General features: G+C 39.4%; 1 protein-coding gene and 1 pseudogene across 3 annotated transcripts in view; one reads left to right on the forward strand and one right to left on the reverse strand.

Annotated features, from left to right (window-relative positions):
• The window catches only part of Ccni (cyclin I), a 24,563-nt gene extending 6,437 nt beyond the window's left edge, over window positions 1-18,126 (reverse strand). The window contains exons 1-5 of one of the 3 annotated variants that reach the window (XM_006534736.4): window positions 17,545-18,098; window positions 14,898-14,993; window positions 13,936-14,093; window positions 1,195-1,323; window positions 778-852 (exon numbers count right to left, since the gene is read on the reverse strand). In XM_006534736.4, the coding sequence (XP_006534799.1) occupies window positions 778-852; window positions 1,195-1,323; window positions 13,936-14,049 (318 nt within the window). In that variant the 5' untranslated portion in view covers window positions 14,050-14,093; window positions 14,898-14,993; window positions 17,545-18,098. Of the gene's footprint in view, window positions 1-777; window positions 853-1,194; window positions 1,324-13,935; window positions 14,094-14,897; window positions 14,994-17,544 lie in introns of all 3 variants that reach the window. The other 2 variants (NM_017367.3, XM_030254086.1) reach the window with 2 other exon arrangements.
• Window positions 7,380-7,942, forward strand: Gm2986 (predicted gene 2986; annotated as a pseudogene).
• Window positions 18,127-18,135: the final 9 nt, after the last annotated feature.

The raw sequence follows: 18,135 nt of genomic DNA on the forward strand, positions 1-18,135 counted from the left end.
CAACTCACAACTGTCTTTATACCAGTCCCAGGGAAACCAATGCCGTTCTGACTTGTGTGCACCAGGCATGCATGCAGTGTACTTACATACACTGGGGCAAAACACTAAAAATCAGGAGGCAGAGGCAGGCAGGCAGTTGTAGGAGAGCCTGGTCTACCAAGCAAGTTCTAGGACAACCAGGGCTACCCGAAGAAGTCCTGTCTTAAATAAATAAATAAATAAATCTTTCAAAGAGACAGCTGATCTTCCAAAGAAGCATATTAGAGGATTAATGCATCAAAAACACTTAACTAAAATTGGAGTTTTAAAGACAGCATTCATTTTTAAGCCTCTCAAGGCTCAAGTAGCCTGGCCCTGCCCCTATATACTCTTTAATGGTTGTTTCCAGCCCCTCAAGGTGCAGGCACCCAAATTACACCCTACAGAGAAAAAGAGCCCAAGATCAGGCCAAAGAATTCTACCATTCCAGACCATCCCACAAACCATCTCCCACAGTTCTAAGGAGCCCTATATACAGTCTGTCTCCTGCTCAGTTCTTTGCTGTTTCTCTCCTGAGCACAGGCGGCTGGCCTCCTATGTCTTTCCCAATCTCTCATGTGAGGCTTGTTGTGTGGTGTGACTCTATGGTATTTCTTGGCTCCTGACTACCAGGAGACCTTTACTCTCAGAGCTGAACATTTACATATTTAGTAATAAAGGTTTCATTAAAAACAAACAAAAAAAGCCTCCAAGTGAACCAACCAAACCTAAAGAATAAACCTTGAAAGGATTCCTTACCTCATCTTCCTCAACAGTCTTAGCAGCCAGAAAAAAACAGCTGATTGCAATACAATTCAAATATTTTGGATGGGCCTAAAATTTTAAAAAGAAAAAAAAAGACATTAATGATTATTTTGAATTAAGCTCTTTGTTTTTAAAATCTAAACATACATTTAAGTTTACAATTCTCCTAGTTTACATCTTCTTAGGCACAAAAATAAGTTTCTTTTCTGTTCATTTATACCAGTCATTGAATAAGTGCTATGCAAAACTCTGAACTTACTGAGTCACTTCCAAAATTTTAAAACAAAAGAAATAATGTCCTCACAAAATCCTACATCTACTGTCATGACAACACATTTACTAGTAGCCTGTGGTTTAACACAAAAGTCACTGAAAAAGATGCTGTGTTTGAATGTGTCTTACAATACTTACTTTTACTGTAGCTAAAAACCTATCCAAAAGACTGCTTGCCAGAGCAAATGTTTCTGGATAGAGGTTGAACTGGTATTTGAGTTTGGCCAACCATTGAATTACTTCATCTCTCTGGGATGGAGAAACATTCTAGAAGGAAATAATTAAAAAATAAGAGATCACAAAGTTTCAGTTATCGTTTAGAGCTCTCTAAATACAGGGCTGACAGACAGCTCAGCAGGGAACAGCACTTGCTGCCAAGCTTGGTGACCTGAGTTCACTCACTGAGACTCACACGGTCAAAGGAGAGAAACAACTCTTACAAGTTTCCTCTGACCTCCAACATGTGCTATGGCACATGCATGCCCACATACACAAAGTAAATACACGTACATATTTTTAAATGTTAGGAAATAAAACAAAAATGCATTAATAGTTAAAATGTTTGAAGATCATTCAAAAACCACACTTGAGATAGATGAAAATTTTATATACCATATCACATTTAGTATCATCTGATACTTTACTATAAATCTTCACTATTCATTTCACCAAATATCTACAATTTGAATTAAATTCAGATATTTAGGAAACAAAACATTTTAAAAATTACTACTAATCGATAATTTAAGTTTTCCTAACTTTTAAGAAAGAAGTAACTTCTGAGCCAGAAAATATCCATTAGCTTATCTTAGGAAATATAAATAGGCTGTGAAATATCAATATTTAGTAGTATCCTAAAAAAAAAAAAAAAAAAAAAAAAAAGAGGTTGAGGATCGTCTGTGAAATGAAACAGAAGGATTATTTCTTTAAAAACAACAATAAAAAGCATTTTAATTTACCTAAATAGTATTTTGAACTTTTGGGTAAAGGCTTAAGTTTTAAGATATGTGTCTGTGTGTATTTTTTAAATAGCAGGCATTTTACTTTTATTTGATTTTCAGTTGTGGCTGAACTGTTAGTATACTACTAATGCTAAATGAAAGATCCTTTTGAGGACTACTTATACGGCCATACGTAGCCCAGGCTTGCCTCAAACTCACTATGTAGTTGAGGGTGACCTTAAAATGAGGACCCTCCTGCCTGCCCTCCACCTCTCAGGTGCTGGGGTGCAGCGGTGCACTAGCATGCCCAGGTTACACAGTGCTTGGGATGTTAGAGCTTCTACATGGACACAAACTACCTGCTGAGACCCATGTCCTAGCCCCTTACGCCACACCGTGTCATGTAACACAATGGAGTACAAAATTACTTGAATGATACTAACTTATCTTTATGAAGTATAGTGCAGTGATCATGGGACCCTTTTCCTGATTAATGCCAACCTAAGCTAATTCTTTTATCCTACAAAAAACCTAACAGCTATTAAAATAAACGTTCAATGACTGTATCTATGGTATAGCTCCTCAAACAGGAATTCTAGCTACAACTGTTCTTGGTTTGCTCTAGAGTTCCAGGATTGACTATTGCTCATCACATCCCTGCCCCTGCCACTGTGACTTCTGTTGTGAGTCCTCCTTGCTGTCATCTGCTTGTCAGCTGTGACACGACAAAGTGTTCTTCCTCATTAGCCACACCAAGATGCTTACATAATTCCTATACCTAGTTCTAAACTTGGTTATTAACAGGTATTTTTAGTGGGGAATTAACATACACCTACCTTCTGTTCAACCCTTTGGGAACGTCACAGTGATGAATAGAAATACTAGTAAGATACAGGTGATTTACAATCTATACTTACTCACTACAAAGTTGATAAATGAGTAAAAGTTGTTTACCCTTCCAAACTTAAGTCTTACAGTCAGACAGACCATAAAAAGGTGTTAAACCAAACCAGAGTTACCTGGTTTAATAGCTGGTGTGGGAGTAATGAAATCTTAGAAGAAACAGCAACTAAGTAGTGTGTTAAAAAAGAAAGAGGTTGGGGATCATATGTGCTACTAGAAAAAAAGTCTTAGTGTTTAAGCACATAGACTTTCCTATGGAGGACAGAGATGATTTCAAACCCAGGACAGTAACATAGTTAAGCTCTTCAGAAGAACAGTCAAGATTAAGATCGGTAGAGACTCCCAGGAACTGTTGTCCAGAGAATCAATCCTAGAATTTTATGATCAAACATCAAAAAAAAAAGACTTAAGGAAGGTTTGAGAATAAAACTGCCAGCCTGAAGGTTCTTACTGCATGAGTACCAGGGAAACTTATAACCTGTTTGACAGAGAAACAGTGATCATTTTTTTTTCTTTAAAAGACTGGATCTCATGTAGCCCAGGCTCACCTCAAACCTGCTATATAGGCAAGGATGACTTTAAAATTCTGTTTCTCCTGCTTCCACCATTACTAGGATAACAGGTATACACACCACACCTGGTTTATGCAGTGCTGGGTACAAAACCCAGGGCTTCATATATGCCCGACAAGCACTCCAACAACAGCGTAATATACACCTATAGCCAGGAGTCAGGCCATCAATAAGATAGGGAGAATCAATCCTTTGACAAAACGCTACTGTCTAGAGCTATCACTTCTTTAGGTAAGAGGATATCACTCCAGCCTTAGCTAGAATCTTCGTAACTATCAGTTGGCAAGGTCCTTAATTACATTAATTTCCTGTATTTTTAGAGCCCCAAGATGCTACTAGTAAAATCTACTTCTGTCCCCTAAAGATCTCTCAAAGTAAAGGTAGTCTCTTCTAAATAAGAAGTTAAGCACTTAAGGAAAATTCAGCCAGCCTAATGAACCAACAATGAAGAAACAAATTCATGAAAGAGAGGAAGGCAGTGGTACCACCTGATATGTTCCAGGGCTCTCGGGGGAGGAAAGGAACAATGATCTGGGGTCACAAGAAAGAAGAACAACACTAACTACACTGACACTTCAGACATACAGTCAAGAGGCAGAAAAAACATTCCCAAAGAGCAGACTATATCCTTATCTGGTACACTTCACTTTAAACAAATACAAACAAAAATTTAAGGAGAATTATAAAAGATGAATAGAAGGAATACAATCACTTATATAGATGGTTACCATAGTTATGGTAGCTAAGTGATATAAACTGTATAAGTATACAGATGATTTAGAAAAGAATTAAATATTACTTCTCTTCTGCCCTCCTGCTATACTACCTGATTAAGAACAAAACTTTGGGGGCTGGAGAGATGGCTCATCGGTTAAGAGCACTGACTGTTCTTCCAAAGGTCCTGAGTTCAATTCCCAGCAACCACATGGTGGCTCACAACCATCTGTAATAAGACCCGATGCCCTCTTTTGGAGTGTCTGAAGACAGCTACAACATACTCACATTAAATAAATCTTTTTTTAAAAAAAGAACAAATATTCATAAAATGTTATGCATCAGTTATTTTTAAATATAGTAATTAGTCATGGAAAGATGAATCGGACCAAAAAAAAAAAAAAAAAAGCCCACTCACTCTTAGTAACAAAACTCTCAGAAGGTGACAGCTGAGATGCATTTGTACTTCAGTAATGCTGATTCTAGACCACTGCTAATATCAGCTCAAGAGCACTCAACAGCAAAACTATCTGGACAGCTTTGTGAAAAATAGTTCCAAATCTAAGATTCTCTAATCATATAAAAGAAAGGATCAATGAATGGAAGAAGGGAACAGTACAAGTCCCAGATGCCACTTCTCATAGGCAATGCCTAAGAGGTTAAGAGGGTAAAGTTGAAAAGAGAATTTATTCACATGGTGAGACACAATAACATGTCCTAGTCTCCTTTACTCAACCATGCATCTGGCTTAGCTTTAATCTCTAAAAGATTCACCGATTAATAACAGTAGTATAGTTCCCATGCTTGACAGACAAAACCCCTCTATCTTCCCACCCCTGCATACCTTTTATTACTTTCTACATTAACCTTCATACTATAACAACAGTACTTAGACTATGATTCTTCCTCACCATGCAATTTTACATCCCTGCTTCCTTGCTTAGTCATTCCCTCTAGCTGAAATTCTTTTTTTTTATTTTACTTGATTTAACATAACATACACACACACACACTAAATTTCAAAACACTGAATGTGCTTTTTAAAAGTTACAATACTGCTGTGGCAACCAGGTCCTGAACGATGATTCAGGAGAGGAAGTAATGAAGTGATAAGTCAGCACTGTGAGATCAGGGCAAGCAGCTAGGAGTAATCCAGTTGAGCCCTTAGAAGAGTTATAGAGCGAGAGACAAAATCTGGGACTTGAAAAACCAAGGAATAGTAGGAATAGGAGGTCAGAAATCTGAAGGAAAAAAAGTCACCTGACTTATGGCATCAGTTAGTTTTCCTCAGAACTGCAACCCAGTACCTGGCAGAACAATTTACAAGCAGGGAAGATGTATTCTGGCCCCATTTCTGAGATTTCAGTGTGATCACTCTCCAGTGAGAGTGAGGAAGGAGAGTAAAGGAAGGAGGCAGACGAGTAAATAAAAAGGATTAGACAGGATGGGATCCTAAATGACCAGAAAGGGGAAATGGTATGAAAGAAGAGGCAGGCAAACAAAAAAGGGGAAAAGAGGCCAGGGACAAAATACCATGTAGAACCCTAGTGAGGCCCCATTTACTAAAGTTCCCAGCACCTCTGAGCAAAGTGCTATCTGCTGGGGACTAGGCTTCTATGTATTGAGTCTGCAGGAGATAATTTATATTCACACTTTAACAATGATTTTCCTCTTAAAACATTTCCTGAATGAAACCCTTAAGATCTCTAGTTAGAGATCCAAGAACCTAAGCGTGCACACACATATATAGCTTCACTCCTAGTAATAGGTAAAGAAGTCACATCCAACTGTGGTCTAGCCCTCAATTAGCACAGCCCTTCCTTGGACGGAAGTGTTTAATCCCCATTTAGTTTGCCCACCAGAGAAGACTGAACCCTCTACAGAGGGAAATACCTCTAAGTCCCTATAACAGGTTCAGAATGTAGCTCAATGGTAGAATGCTTGCTTGATAAACAGAACATCCTGGGTTTGACCTCTCAACAACACAAAGATAAAAAATAACCTAAGCCTGTATCATTATTAAAACGGTAGAATGTTCAGTGTTACATAAAAAATTTATCAGAAACATAAAAAGAACAAAGTAAACAATTACTAAAGACAAGAGAAGAAACCAGGGAACAGGAAGGTAGATCTTTATTAGAATAAAGGATTTATTATACACTGGGCGGAGGGGCAAGATATCTCAGTGATGAACTATTAGAGAACTTGAATTCAGATTTCAGCCCCCACATCAGGTTACTCAAACCCCTTTAACTTCAAGGAGTCAGATAAAGCCCCCTTCTGCGTGTACACCCACATCCACCATAAGTCTTTATTTAAAAAGACAATGGTGAATTTTACTACGTAAATGAATATGACCCAAGAGCTAAAAATGAGAAATTCAGTACTGAAAATTAAAAATTCAAGTGTCCATCTGACAAAAATTACATGTGATTGGGCAGCTATGTTTATAGTCTTGAAGAAAATTTGAAGTCTAGGAGCCAGAGAGATGGCCCACAAAGTAAAGGCATATGGTGGTAACCCTAGAACCTGAGTTTGACCCCCAAGACCCACATGTTAGAAGGAAGGAACCAACCTCGACAAATCTGTCTTCTGATCCCCACACAAATGCCATGCCACACACACAGGTATCCACATCCACTCACACTAAGTAGATAAATGTAAAAAAAAAAAAAAACAAAAACAAAACCATAAAGCATAGAGAAGAGAATTTATGAATCTAAACACATTACAGTTAAAAATACTAAAAAATAATTTAAGTATCTACGTTAAAGAATATTATGTTGTATTTTTGAAAAATAAAACAGCAAGTAATAAAATGATAAAGTTCTGATTTTAAAAAAGCAGTATTTGGAAACAAATGTACTCTATTTAAGTTGCAAGCTAACCCTTCCTTCTATATTCATGACCAAGGAAACTGCTGGTAGTGGTGATAAAGTTTTAGAGTTAGGGTATAGTTCTTTGCTAGTATTTGCCGGACCCTGGGCTCACTGCCTAGCACACCAAAAAGCAAACACATGCACAATATACATAAAATCCATTCGGCTAAAGAAGAAATACAAGCCAACATTGTACTGTTACCTAAATAAAACAAAGATTAGGGCTAAACTAGTAAAAGAAGCCAAAGTAAGTCAAAGGCATAGTCTAATTTTACTACGCATTAATGACATCTGAAACACCAGTTTAAGAGTCACAGTCTGGAGCGAGCGAGCTAGAGGCTGTTGGTAGGCTGGAGCAGAGCAATGCCTAAATTAAAGGAACTTGTTTCTTCAAGCTCTTCAGGCAGTGATTTGGACAGGGAAGTTCAAAAAAAGTTAAAGAGGAAAAAGCAAGTGGTTCCAGAGAAACCCGTGAAGCAGCAGCAGCCTGGTGAGCCTTCTAGAGCGCTGGCATCCTCCAAGCAGAGCAGCAGCAGCAGAGATGACAACATGCTCCAGATTGGAAAGACGAGATACGTCAGTGTTCAAGACGTTAAAGGAAAAATTCAATTGATATTAGAGAACGTTGGATGGACTCAGAAGGTGAAATGAAACAGGGAGAAAAGGTATTTCTTTAAACATGGAACAATGGAGCCAGCTGAAGGAACAGATCTCTGACACAGATGATACAGTAAGAAAGCTGTAAAATCTGAGCCATATCAAACCTATACTATACTGTTGTAGTTGTCTTTTTACATTGGCTTTTGTTTTCTAAATGTTGTTTTCCAAGCTGTTGCATATTTGGATTGCAGAACAATTGTAAGACAAATACTTTTTTGTTTGTTTGTTTTTCCAGACAGGACTTCTCTGTAGCCCTGGCTGTCCTGGAACTCACTTTGTAGACCAGGCTGGCCTCAAACTCAGAAATCCACCTGTTTCTACCTCCCGAGTGCTGGGATTAAAGGCGTGCGTCACCACGCCCGGCCAAATACTTTTTTTTGATGTGCATTATTAAAATGTTCTAAGTGAAGCTAATTGTCAATTTATTAAAGATTGCTTTGTGCCCCTTACCTAGTGTAAAATAAAGTCAGATCATTACAATCTTAAAAAAAAAAAAAAAAGAAACAACCAAGAAAAGAAAAGAAATATAAGAGTCTGAGAAAGAAAATACTGGAATGGAGAAGGGTAAGTCTGATCAAATGAAAAATGGCTAATGAATAAGATGTGTGATGACTTTGTGGAAGTAAAATCTAGCTTTAAATATATAAAGAGCCATCATTTAAAACACAGATTTACTCTGCACTATCTACATGGATGGAACCAGAACTCACTAAGTGATTAGAAGCAATATTTGTATGTGCATGGGTGTATGATTGTGTGTGTGTGTGTGTGTTTGTGTGTGAATACACTGGTGTGCATATCTAAGCCAGAGGACAACCATGGGTATCAAGAATGCCACCTACTTCCTTTGAAGCAGGGTCCTCATTGGCCTGAAGTGCCTAACTAGGCTAGGCTGGCCTTTGAACTCCAGAGGTTCTCCTGCCTCTGCCACACCAATGCTGGGCTACAAGTGTGAACTACCACACCCAGAATGTTTACATGGGTTCTGGGGAATTAAACTCAGTTTCTCATGCTTGTGAGCTGTCCAGTAGAAGTATTTCTGAGGTCCAATTTAGGAAAAGCCTTGAAATAATTAGAAATTAGAACTTTTCTTATAATGGACCAAAAAGCAGAGGAACATTACTGCACTATCAGTAGTTAGATGTTAAACAAAATGTTCCTTTTTACTGTACAGTTAGATCCGTTCCCAAACTTCATACAACAAATACAAGAAAGAAGCAGCTTTAAAATACAAATTCTAGGGCCAGGAAAGTGGCTAAGTAAGGGACCTTGCAATTCAAGCTTGACTGATCTAAGTTTAACCCCTGGAGCTCTAATGAAAGTAAAGCAGAAAACCGAGTCAGTCAGTCCTCACCCCCACATGAAGGGTGTAGCCACCCCCACAAGAGCAGAAAAGTTATTATAAAATTCAACAGTTGCCACTATTATTCAAAGGGTCTGGATATGAGAACTAAAATGATCCCTTGTCTCTTTTGAGATAGGGTGTTATTCTTAGCCTGCTGGCCTGTAAGTTTCTGAAATCCTACTGCCCCAGCCTCCCAAATGCTGGCATCACTAGCATGCTCCACTACACCCAGCTGAAACTTCAATTTTTACAACTTTCAGACAATCCTCATCTATCTAGTTGCCAAGTGATTCATGCACACCTCTGTATGTCTCAGCTGTCCTTAGCATACATCTGTTTTTTCAAAACTATATAACCAGATAGCCTTTGACTCCTTAGTGTCCCAAAATACCAACAAAAATCACTTTGAAGTTTGTGACAGGGTTTTCTTTGTAATCAAAAAGACTTCAGCAAAATAAATGTAGATTATCTGAAAGTGTTTTTTAAGTTTTCCCTAAATTCATTTAATGCACAAACTTCAACTACTCTACAGAAGAACTTTTCTGTAAGTACCAAAGAACACACAACAGACCAACAATGAATAAATTACAAAGAAGCTGTCCATTAAAAGTTTAACTGGTGTGCTAACACACACCTAAAACCCAGACTCACCGACAGACCTAGAAGGATCATGAAAAGCTAGTCTGAGCCAGCCTGGGCTACTTGAGACCCTGACTCAGAACATCATTAAAGAGTAACAAATGTTTCAGAAAACAAGGACACAACATCACCACCAAGGAAACTCAGTCAGATTATACTGTGTTACCACAAGGGAAGTGCAGAGTTCTACGGGAGAAGCAGGGGAGTCACAGGCGTAACAGGGATATTCTCTTGCCTGGACACATTTTGCTCAACACTGGATATTGGAGTTAAAATTAAAAAACGAGCTGTGAGAATGACCTTGCTAGGACAAGGAAAGGGAAGTAAAAGGAAGCAGAAGCAAGTGGCATAAAAGGAAGCTCTTAAAAAAAAAAAAAAAGCACTTTCCTATTTTTACCAGCTCTTAAAACTATGTAACAGGAGAAAGGCCAGTCTATAACCAGGAATTAGAACTGCTCTTTTAAGCCTAAATCCATATCCTCTCCTATTCCCCTCAGACCAAGCCCACTCAAAGTTCTAGTACTAAGTAGAACTATTTGGCATTACTAAAGCAAGTCCTAAAATAGGTAAAACGCCTTATCGCCATCCGTCCTGGATTCATCCCCTCTTCCCCTAACGGTCACATCTGCCTTGCCATCCCATCGCCTTGACTATGGTCCAGATGTATTAAGCAAAGTAACTAAGCTAAAATAACTAGAAAAGATGTAAGTCAAAAATGATTGGCATGGTACATGTAAAATAATTACAATGCTCTGACAGGAATGAACATTTCAAGGTTACCCCGACCCCCATCTAACTTTGATATAAATTATGGTTTTTGTGGGTTTGCCTTTATAACCTCTGTATCCCTAAGCTTGGCACCAAGAGACTTTTCAGAGGCAAAAGCCTGCTCTTGGTCTGCCCATCAATAAAAAGGACTAGACTTTTAATTGCTTTAATCAGCATGATCGTCAAGAAATCTCTCCAGTGGCTCAATCACAGGTCCTCTGCTCTCAGTGCACAGGAAGGGTGGAAAAGCCTGCATCTGCTGGTTCTCAGTGTCCCGACCTGATGACTCACTCTGGGTGCCTTAACCAAAAGTCCATTCAAAGATTTAGTATCCAAGGCTTCCAAGTTTATTATTTGAAAATAATGAACACTGATGTCAACTTGATGCTGAAAATCAGGTGGAACAGAAGGAAAAAGAACATGACAATGTTGGAATTCCAATACACTCTTGGAAATCTTTCTTAAGAACATAAGGAAAAAGATGGAAAGCTAAAATTAGAAAATCAAATTCTTACGACGATATATGCAAAACCTCGTACCATCTCTAGTGCTTTTCTAGCTGAAGCAAGCCCATTTCCTTTTTCTGGAGCTGCTGCTTTCAAAACAAAAAACTGTGTATATTTTGAGATTTTTCTAGAGAACTGAATTGTCATATGAAGAAAGTTTATCAATAACTCCTTTAGTACAAAATAACCCGTTTGGTATCTAAAAATACAGGCATTCTAGTCCCTGGTATTAGAAAAGCTGCCTGGGAAAGGCTGAGGACTAGCTCAGCCACGGGAAAGGGTCACTCTTCTTCCCTCACCATGGCATGCTGCTCAGGGCTGCTCAGGGCTGTGCAGTGTGGGCCCTATTTTCAGCCTTTTTGAGTTGCTACCCATGCTGGGGTGGACTTTGATATATCTATTGAGTCGTTTTTGATCCTGTAAGTAACTCCAATAAAGCTCACTGATTTACCAAGGACTTTAGGGGTATCTGTACTTTGATCTGTTGTGGGCTCTCTATCTCTCTACTTGTGGGGACAAGTAGACATGTATTGTGCCTCCTCAGGAAGTCTGTCACACAGCAGCAAGCTTCGTGTTAAAAGCACCCAGTTCAGAGTTTGGTCCCAAGGATTACTTGTAGTACTCAGATCAACTTTTGCAAAATGTATGAGTGTATTGCTCTTAGGGTCAGCTCTTAGGGTCAGCAGGATGGCTTAGGAGGTGGAGGCCCCTGCAGCTCAGACCTAGCAAGCTGTTTGACCCCTAAGGAGAGGAAGAGCACCAACTCCCACATGTTGTCCTTTGTCCTCCACATAAATGCTACAGCACCCACACACATACATACATAAATTAGGAGTGTAGTAGTGGGCTGGAGAGATGGCTCAGTGGTTAAGAGCACTGACTGCTCTTCCAAACGTCCTGAGTTCAATTCCCAGCAACCACATGGTGGCTCACAACCATCAGTAATGGGATCTGATGCCCTCTTCTGGTGTGTCTGAAGACAGTGACAGTTTACTCACATACATGAAATAAATCTTTAAAATAAAAAAAAAGGAGTGTATTAGTATCAGAATCATAAATAGGGGTTTTGTGTATATTATATGTAAGTGTTAATCTTAGTACTTTATCTCACATGTCCCAGAATTTTCTGTAAACTAAACTATTTGGCTAAAGAATTTTATTCATTCTTTAACAAAATTTAAAAATGTAGTTTGTATATTCTATTTGATAAGTGAATCAATATCAGAGATAATATATAAATGTAAGGAAAGAGAATCTGTAAGCAATGCCATAAATACTTTGTATCTTTCTTTGTGACCAAATTACAAATATTCTAAATTGTGTTGTAGTTGTCCTGCTGTTTAAGAAGTTGTTTCAGACAGGGAGAAGGAGAAAGGTAGGTTTGCCTTATAAGTTGTGATCCTGTCTTGTGCTCTGGTATTACCTCACTGATACCTGTTAACTTGGCTACATGTTAAAAGACCAGGCAACATGGTAACTCAGCCATTTACTGCAGTCACAGGAAAATGTCACCTTCACAGCTGTGCTGCAAATGGTTGTTAGGGTTAGCTACATACTGATTTAAGGAGATGGCAGGAGAAAGGAGAAAGACAGAGCTCTTCTTAGAACTCTGTCGAAGGGTTTTAAATTCTAACAGAGTCAAGAAATTTGGAGTTTTCTCCATTCATATCTTCAGTGTGTAGAATTGTACCTGGAAGCATAGCAAATATTCAATATACATTTAAAGAAATCTAAACCACACATACATACAAAAATAAATGGAAAAGTAGAACTAGAAGAGTCTGCCTCAAGTAAAGATTCAAATTATAACTATTATTTGATATCGAAGTCTTGAACAACACAGAACTGTGCCTAATTTAAGAAAACCAAACTATCCACTAAATGATAGTGTCTAAGTGTTTCAACCACAGACAGTACTTATTCAAAGTCAACTAGTCTTCAATGTGCACAATGACAGACAGTAAATGTGAAACAGATTTCTTCAGCTTGTAGGAAGAGTTAAGGGTAGAACCAGAAAACGCAGACTTCAACAGCCTATAAATCTAAAACTAATGTAAAACAGCTGTTTGCCATTTGATCACTGGCAACATTAAAATTTTCTTGGCTACTCTTCTGCACTCCAAGCACCTTATGAGACAAAAGGGATAAAAAGATGTATAAATTTTACATATTCAACTGTTAAGATAAAACTTTTAGTTATTAAAATTTATCTTCCAGAATATGATCAAAGTGTAAAATGTCTAAAAGTAAAAGTGTATAGGTGACTGGAGTGATGGCTCAGTGGTTAAGATCACTTGTTGATCTTGCAGAGGACATGAGTTCAAGTTCCAGTACCCACATAGCTAACAACTATCTCCAACTCCAGTCCCAGGGGCCTTTTCTGACCACCAAAGGCACTAGGCACACAGATATACATCCAGGCAAAATACTAACAGACATAAAATAGTTTTTAAAAAGTGTACAGCAACAGCAAAGAGTTCAGCTAATATCTCAAGACTTTCAGCACTGCCATTACCTAGTAATCCACTTGAACTCCTTAGAAATATTGACAAGAGATTTTTGCTGTTGTTGTTCCCTAAACTTAATACTATGAAGATGTTTCCCTCTTCATGACTAACTACACAATTAGAAATAAAGAAACCTATGGCTGTATTAGTCTATACAGAAAATGAATGGATGTCATTAAATCAGATAAAAAAGTTTTATCTGCTTTGTTTCAGAAAGATGATGTTTCTAAACGAGCCTTTTGCTTCCTTGAGACACAGTCTTGTGTAGGTCAGGCTAGCCTCCATCTAATACTGGCCTTGAACTCTCTTAAGCTTTAGGGTTACAAATATGCATCAGCACACACAGCTGAGAACATGTTTAACAGTACAAATATTCCCAGTGTAGCATCACATTATGCAACAGTGTATATCTAATAACGAGCTCTTGTCTCGAGTGAGAAATTACCTGATTTGTAGGTATTTTCGGCACATTCACCTTCCACATCTGGGCTTCCCTGGAGATTGCCCTTTCCAACAGAGAAGACAATCTCTGGTTTTCCAAAGGTCCTGGAAACTTCATGGTATCCCTTTGGATCTGCCTGCCACCCAGCTTGATGTAGCTACCTATTAACAAATACAAATAATGTACATCACATAGTTACAGAATAAGTATGTTATACACATTTATAAATGTCAATGCTTATTAAGCAATTTATAAAACAAAGTAAGAATGTTATGAGGCAGTATACGATTTTATAGCTCTTTAAAATACCATATATTAAAGTTGGCAACAATGTCATCTAAAGTAACCTCACTTTAAATTTGAAATTCAGTTATAATTCAGTATTGTGTAAAACTAAGACCACTAACTTTTTTTATTAGAAATTCTTAGATATAGTTATCCCAAATATTCTCCCTAGAAGTGAAATAAAATTAATCACTAAGGGTCATTACTTTTATTTACCACTTAAATACATTAAGAATTACATTAAAGCATTTGAAGTCACGTGAGGGTGAAGACTGCTTTAAGGGAGCCTCTGCTCTACAATTAAGGTCCTTAGTAAGATTTTCAAATGTTCAGATGTTATTAAAAAAAAAATCTAGAATATATTCTGAGATGAGTAAAAATGAAGAAATTTAAAACGTATAAGATACAAAGAAAGTGGGGTTAAGGGGAAAATTAATTCCTGAAAATGCTTGTATTAAAACATCCCAAATCATTTACTTAACCTCCACCTAAAGACAATGTAAGCATAGGAAGCGGTGCATGTTTGTAATCTCAGAACTTCTGAGGACCTGTGCTACACAGCCAGGCTTGGTCTTTAAAATAAATTTAAAATGTCCTTAAACTTAAAAAACAAAACAAAACAAAACAAAACAAAACCAACAACAACAAACAGAACTGTAAACCAGGCCTTGTGCACACACCTGTCAATTTGGGTAGAGACAAGAGGATGAGAAGTTCAAAGTCACCCTTGGTTACATATCACATTTATTATCAGCCTGGGCTTTTCAAATAATTAGCTGTTGACACAAGATGAGGAAAAACACTGAATCAATTGAGAATTAGTATTAAGAAGTTGAGGCTTAAATGCAGCTTTAACTGAATTGGATCCTGTATAAAAACAAGGCAATTTTCAGGAGCATTACCTAAAGAGGTACTGACTGCAGGCCTCAGAACTACATTTACTAAATTTAACTGTGCTGTGATTCTGAATGGAAACACTCCTATCCATAGGGTACAGAGTCCAGGAGTATACACCACATTCACAAGACTATAAAATGGGCAAAAACTTAAATATGCATAGAATTAAGTTGTAAATTATTTGTCAATATTGTAGGAGAAACATTTTTACACTCCTTTAAGACAGCTGCTCACAGGTAGCAGGGAATTCAGTTTTTGCTCCTTTTACAGAAAACTTACAGGTCTATCCTCTAACATATAAGAGATTTAAGCTAAATGAATAAGGAATTTTGCTAACATAAACCCTTAAAAGTGTCATGAGAACTTTCCTGTTATGTAGCCCAGGCCAGCCCTGAATGCCCCACCTCAGCCTCTCAGGACAACTCTTATTTTAATGATAGAATTTTATTGTTTCTTGTTCATCTTTACCCACTATTAGTTACATGCACAAATGTGAATTATCTTTTTAGTCTCTAAAAACAAAAGGGCTATAGAGGTTGGGCATCCCTTATATAATGTGTCCAATTTTTTCATATATTGTATGTGTGGTTTTAGAATATTTACATATACATAATTAGAAGGGAATCCAATATAAATATGAAATCCATATATACCTATATATATGCCAGATAATTTTCTATAATTTAAAAATAATTTTTCACTTGTGAACTTATGAAATTACTTTCCACAAATTTAGGGTGCTCAATTTGATTTTTGCTTGGCATATTCTAAATGAACTGTTAAACTTTAAATTTTCCTTAACATTTAAAATAGCTTTACATATTCCTCCCATTGTCTCAAATACTTCTATACTGTTCATGCTTATTAAAAGGCTTAGATTTTGCATTAACAAGCTAGCATAATGCTTACCTTACATCAAACTGTACTACCAACATACATCCAGGACCCCCTGATCTTAAGAGTGGAACACAATGCCGGTAAACAACCACATTAATAGCAAGCTTCATCAATACATAATTATCCTATTATGGTGATCACAATGCCAACTCTATTAATAATCCTGTACTGACTGTTGACTTCTGGTCCTTCCTTCCTTTTCTGAACAGAGAAGATCAATGTGAGCCTTTAAGGTTTTTGTAGCTACTATTCCCTCCTTGACTTTATGAACCAGCAATACCGGGTCATAGGCGATCCCACATCACCGTCTAGAATTGTGCAGAAACACACTACCCTGCCTTTCTGTATCCATACTTGGACATAATCCTGCCTTTGTATGTAATTACTGTCATGACCATTGCTAGACCTGCTTTCTCAACTAATCATGAGTATCTTTACCACTAACAGTTTCCAAACTTTAGCACTGTACCTCCCTGCCCCCCAAATCACAGCTTACCCTTGTCAGGTGCTTATCAATAGCCCTCAATGCTTTGCTACTACTTGGCTAGCTATTGTTCATATTACTCTAAGTAATCCTTGTTTAACCCTATGATGGTGGAATTACTAAATCCATTTAAAAGATGAACAAACACACAGGTAGGTTGAATACTCTTAATTTTTAAGAATTACTTGACCAGAATAAACAAATACTCTTGGCTTTTAACCTAACCCTTTTTTTAACCCCTTTTAAGACAGGGTACATACATATATGTATGTGTGTGTATGTCTCCATCCCTAGCTGTCCAGAAAGTTTCTAGGTTTACCAGGCTGCTGTTCAAACACTCAATGGCTCTTCACTGACAAAGTGAAACGTAAGTATTTTACTTTGCTATTCTAAGACCTTCAGTTGATCCATTTACCTCGTTGATCTATTTACCTCACACTTTCCACGAATTTACTACACAATGTTCAACTTCTGCCTAAATGACCTGCGGTGGAGCAGGCTAACTCTGCAGAGAGCATTTAGCTCTTGCAAAATTCGGCATTTTTCTGTCCTTTATGATGCAACTCAGTTCCCTCACCTCTCTAGTTTCCTCCACCGGCCCAAGCCCTAGACGACGTTACACTCCCGCGCGCGGTGTGTGGGTGGCGGGGGGGGGGGGGGGTAGGGCAGAGGAAGATAACTATTGGCTTGACATTCACAATACTCTGCCCGGTAAATTATGTTCGGTGGTCACGAGGGATCGGTGGCTTCTGTGGGTGGGGGTGTGTCACCTTCTTTATTAGCACTGGCTCGCGGAGCCTGGAACTGGCACCCCAGTCGGTGACGGGCTGTGGCTACAAGTTACTTGGGGACCAAAAAAAAAAAAAAAAAAGAAAAAAAGGCCGGGCTCAAAGGAAACCCACGCAGCGCTGCCAGAGACGGCGAGGGGGTCCCCGAGGTGCCCAGGAAAGGTTCGCCGAGGGGACCGGTCCTCGGGGGAGCGGCGCGCGCCCCCGCGAGCTCCCACTCCAGCGGCGCGCACGGCGACCGCGCCGCGCCCCCGCCCTCACCTTCTTCTTCTCCTCCTCTTCCTCCTCCTCCTCCTCCCCGGCAGAGCTGTAGGCCTCACAGTGGTGACGCGGGGTCATCCGGGGGCCCGTTACCACCTCATGATCCTCGGCGCGCGGCAGCGGGGCGCGCGGGACCAGGGCCGGGCCGTCTGAGGAGGGAGAAGAGGGCAAACCGGGCCGGCGGGCGCGGGTACTCGGGCGGGACGCACGGCTGCGGCCGAGGGGTCACTCAGCGAACTAGTTCCATGATGACCCTGGGCCCGAGGCCGCCGCCGCCGGTCCCGCTCCTCCGACCGCCGCCGCTGGTGCCCGGGTGAGGAGGGGGCGCCCTCTCGCCATAGGGCGGCGGGGGCCGGGGAGAGGCGCGGGGTGAGGCCGGCTCTGCCCCTGCCCGAGGGAAACGCCTCCGAGGGGAAATGGTGGAAGGGGGGAAGGGGAAAAAAGAAAAGAAAAGGAAGGGGAAAGGGGGAGAAAATAAGAAAAAGCGAGACAGAGGCGCTGGCGCGTCCGCTCGCGGGGGAAGGCTGGGGAGGGAGGAGCGTACGAAAAAGCGCCGGCCGCCTAGCCCCGCCCTCGCGGACTGATTTCGGC

Source organism: Mus musculus, chromosome 5 (genome assembly GCF_000001635.26).
Source record: "Mus musculus strain C57BL/6J chromosome 5, GRCm38.p6 C57BL/6J".
Taxonomy (NCBI): Eukaryota; Metazoa; Chordata; class Mammalia; order Rodentia; family Muridae; genus Mus; species Mus musculus.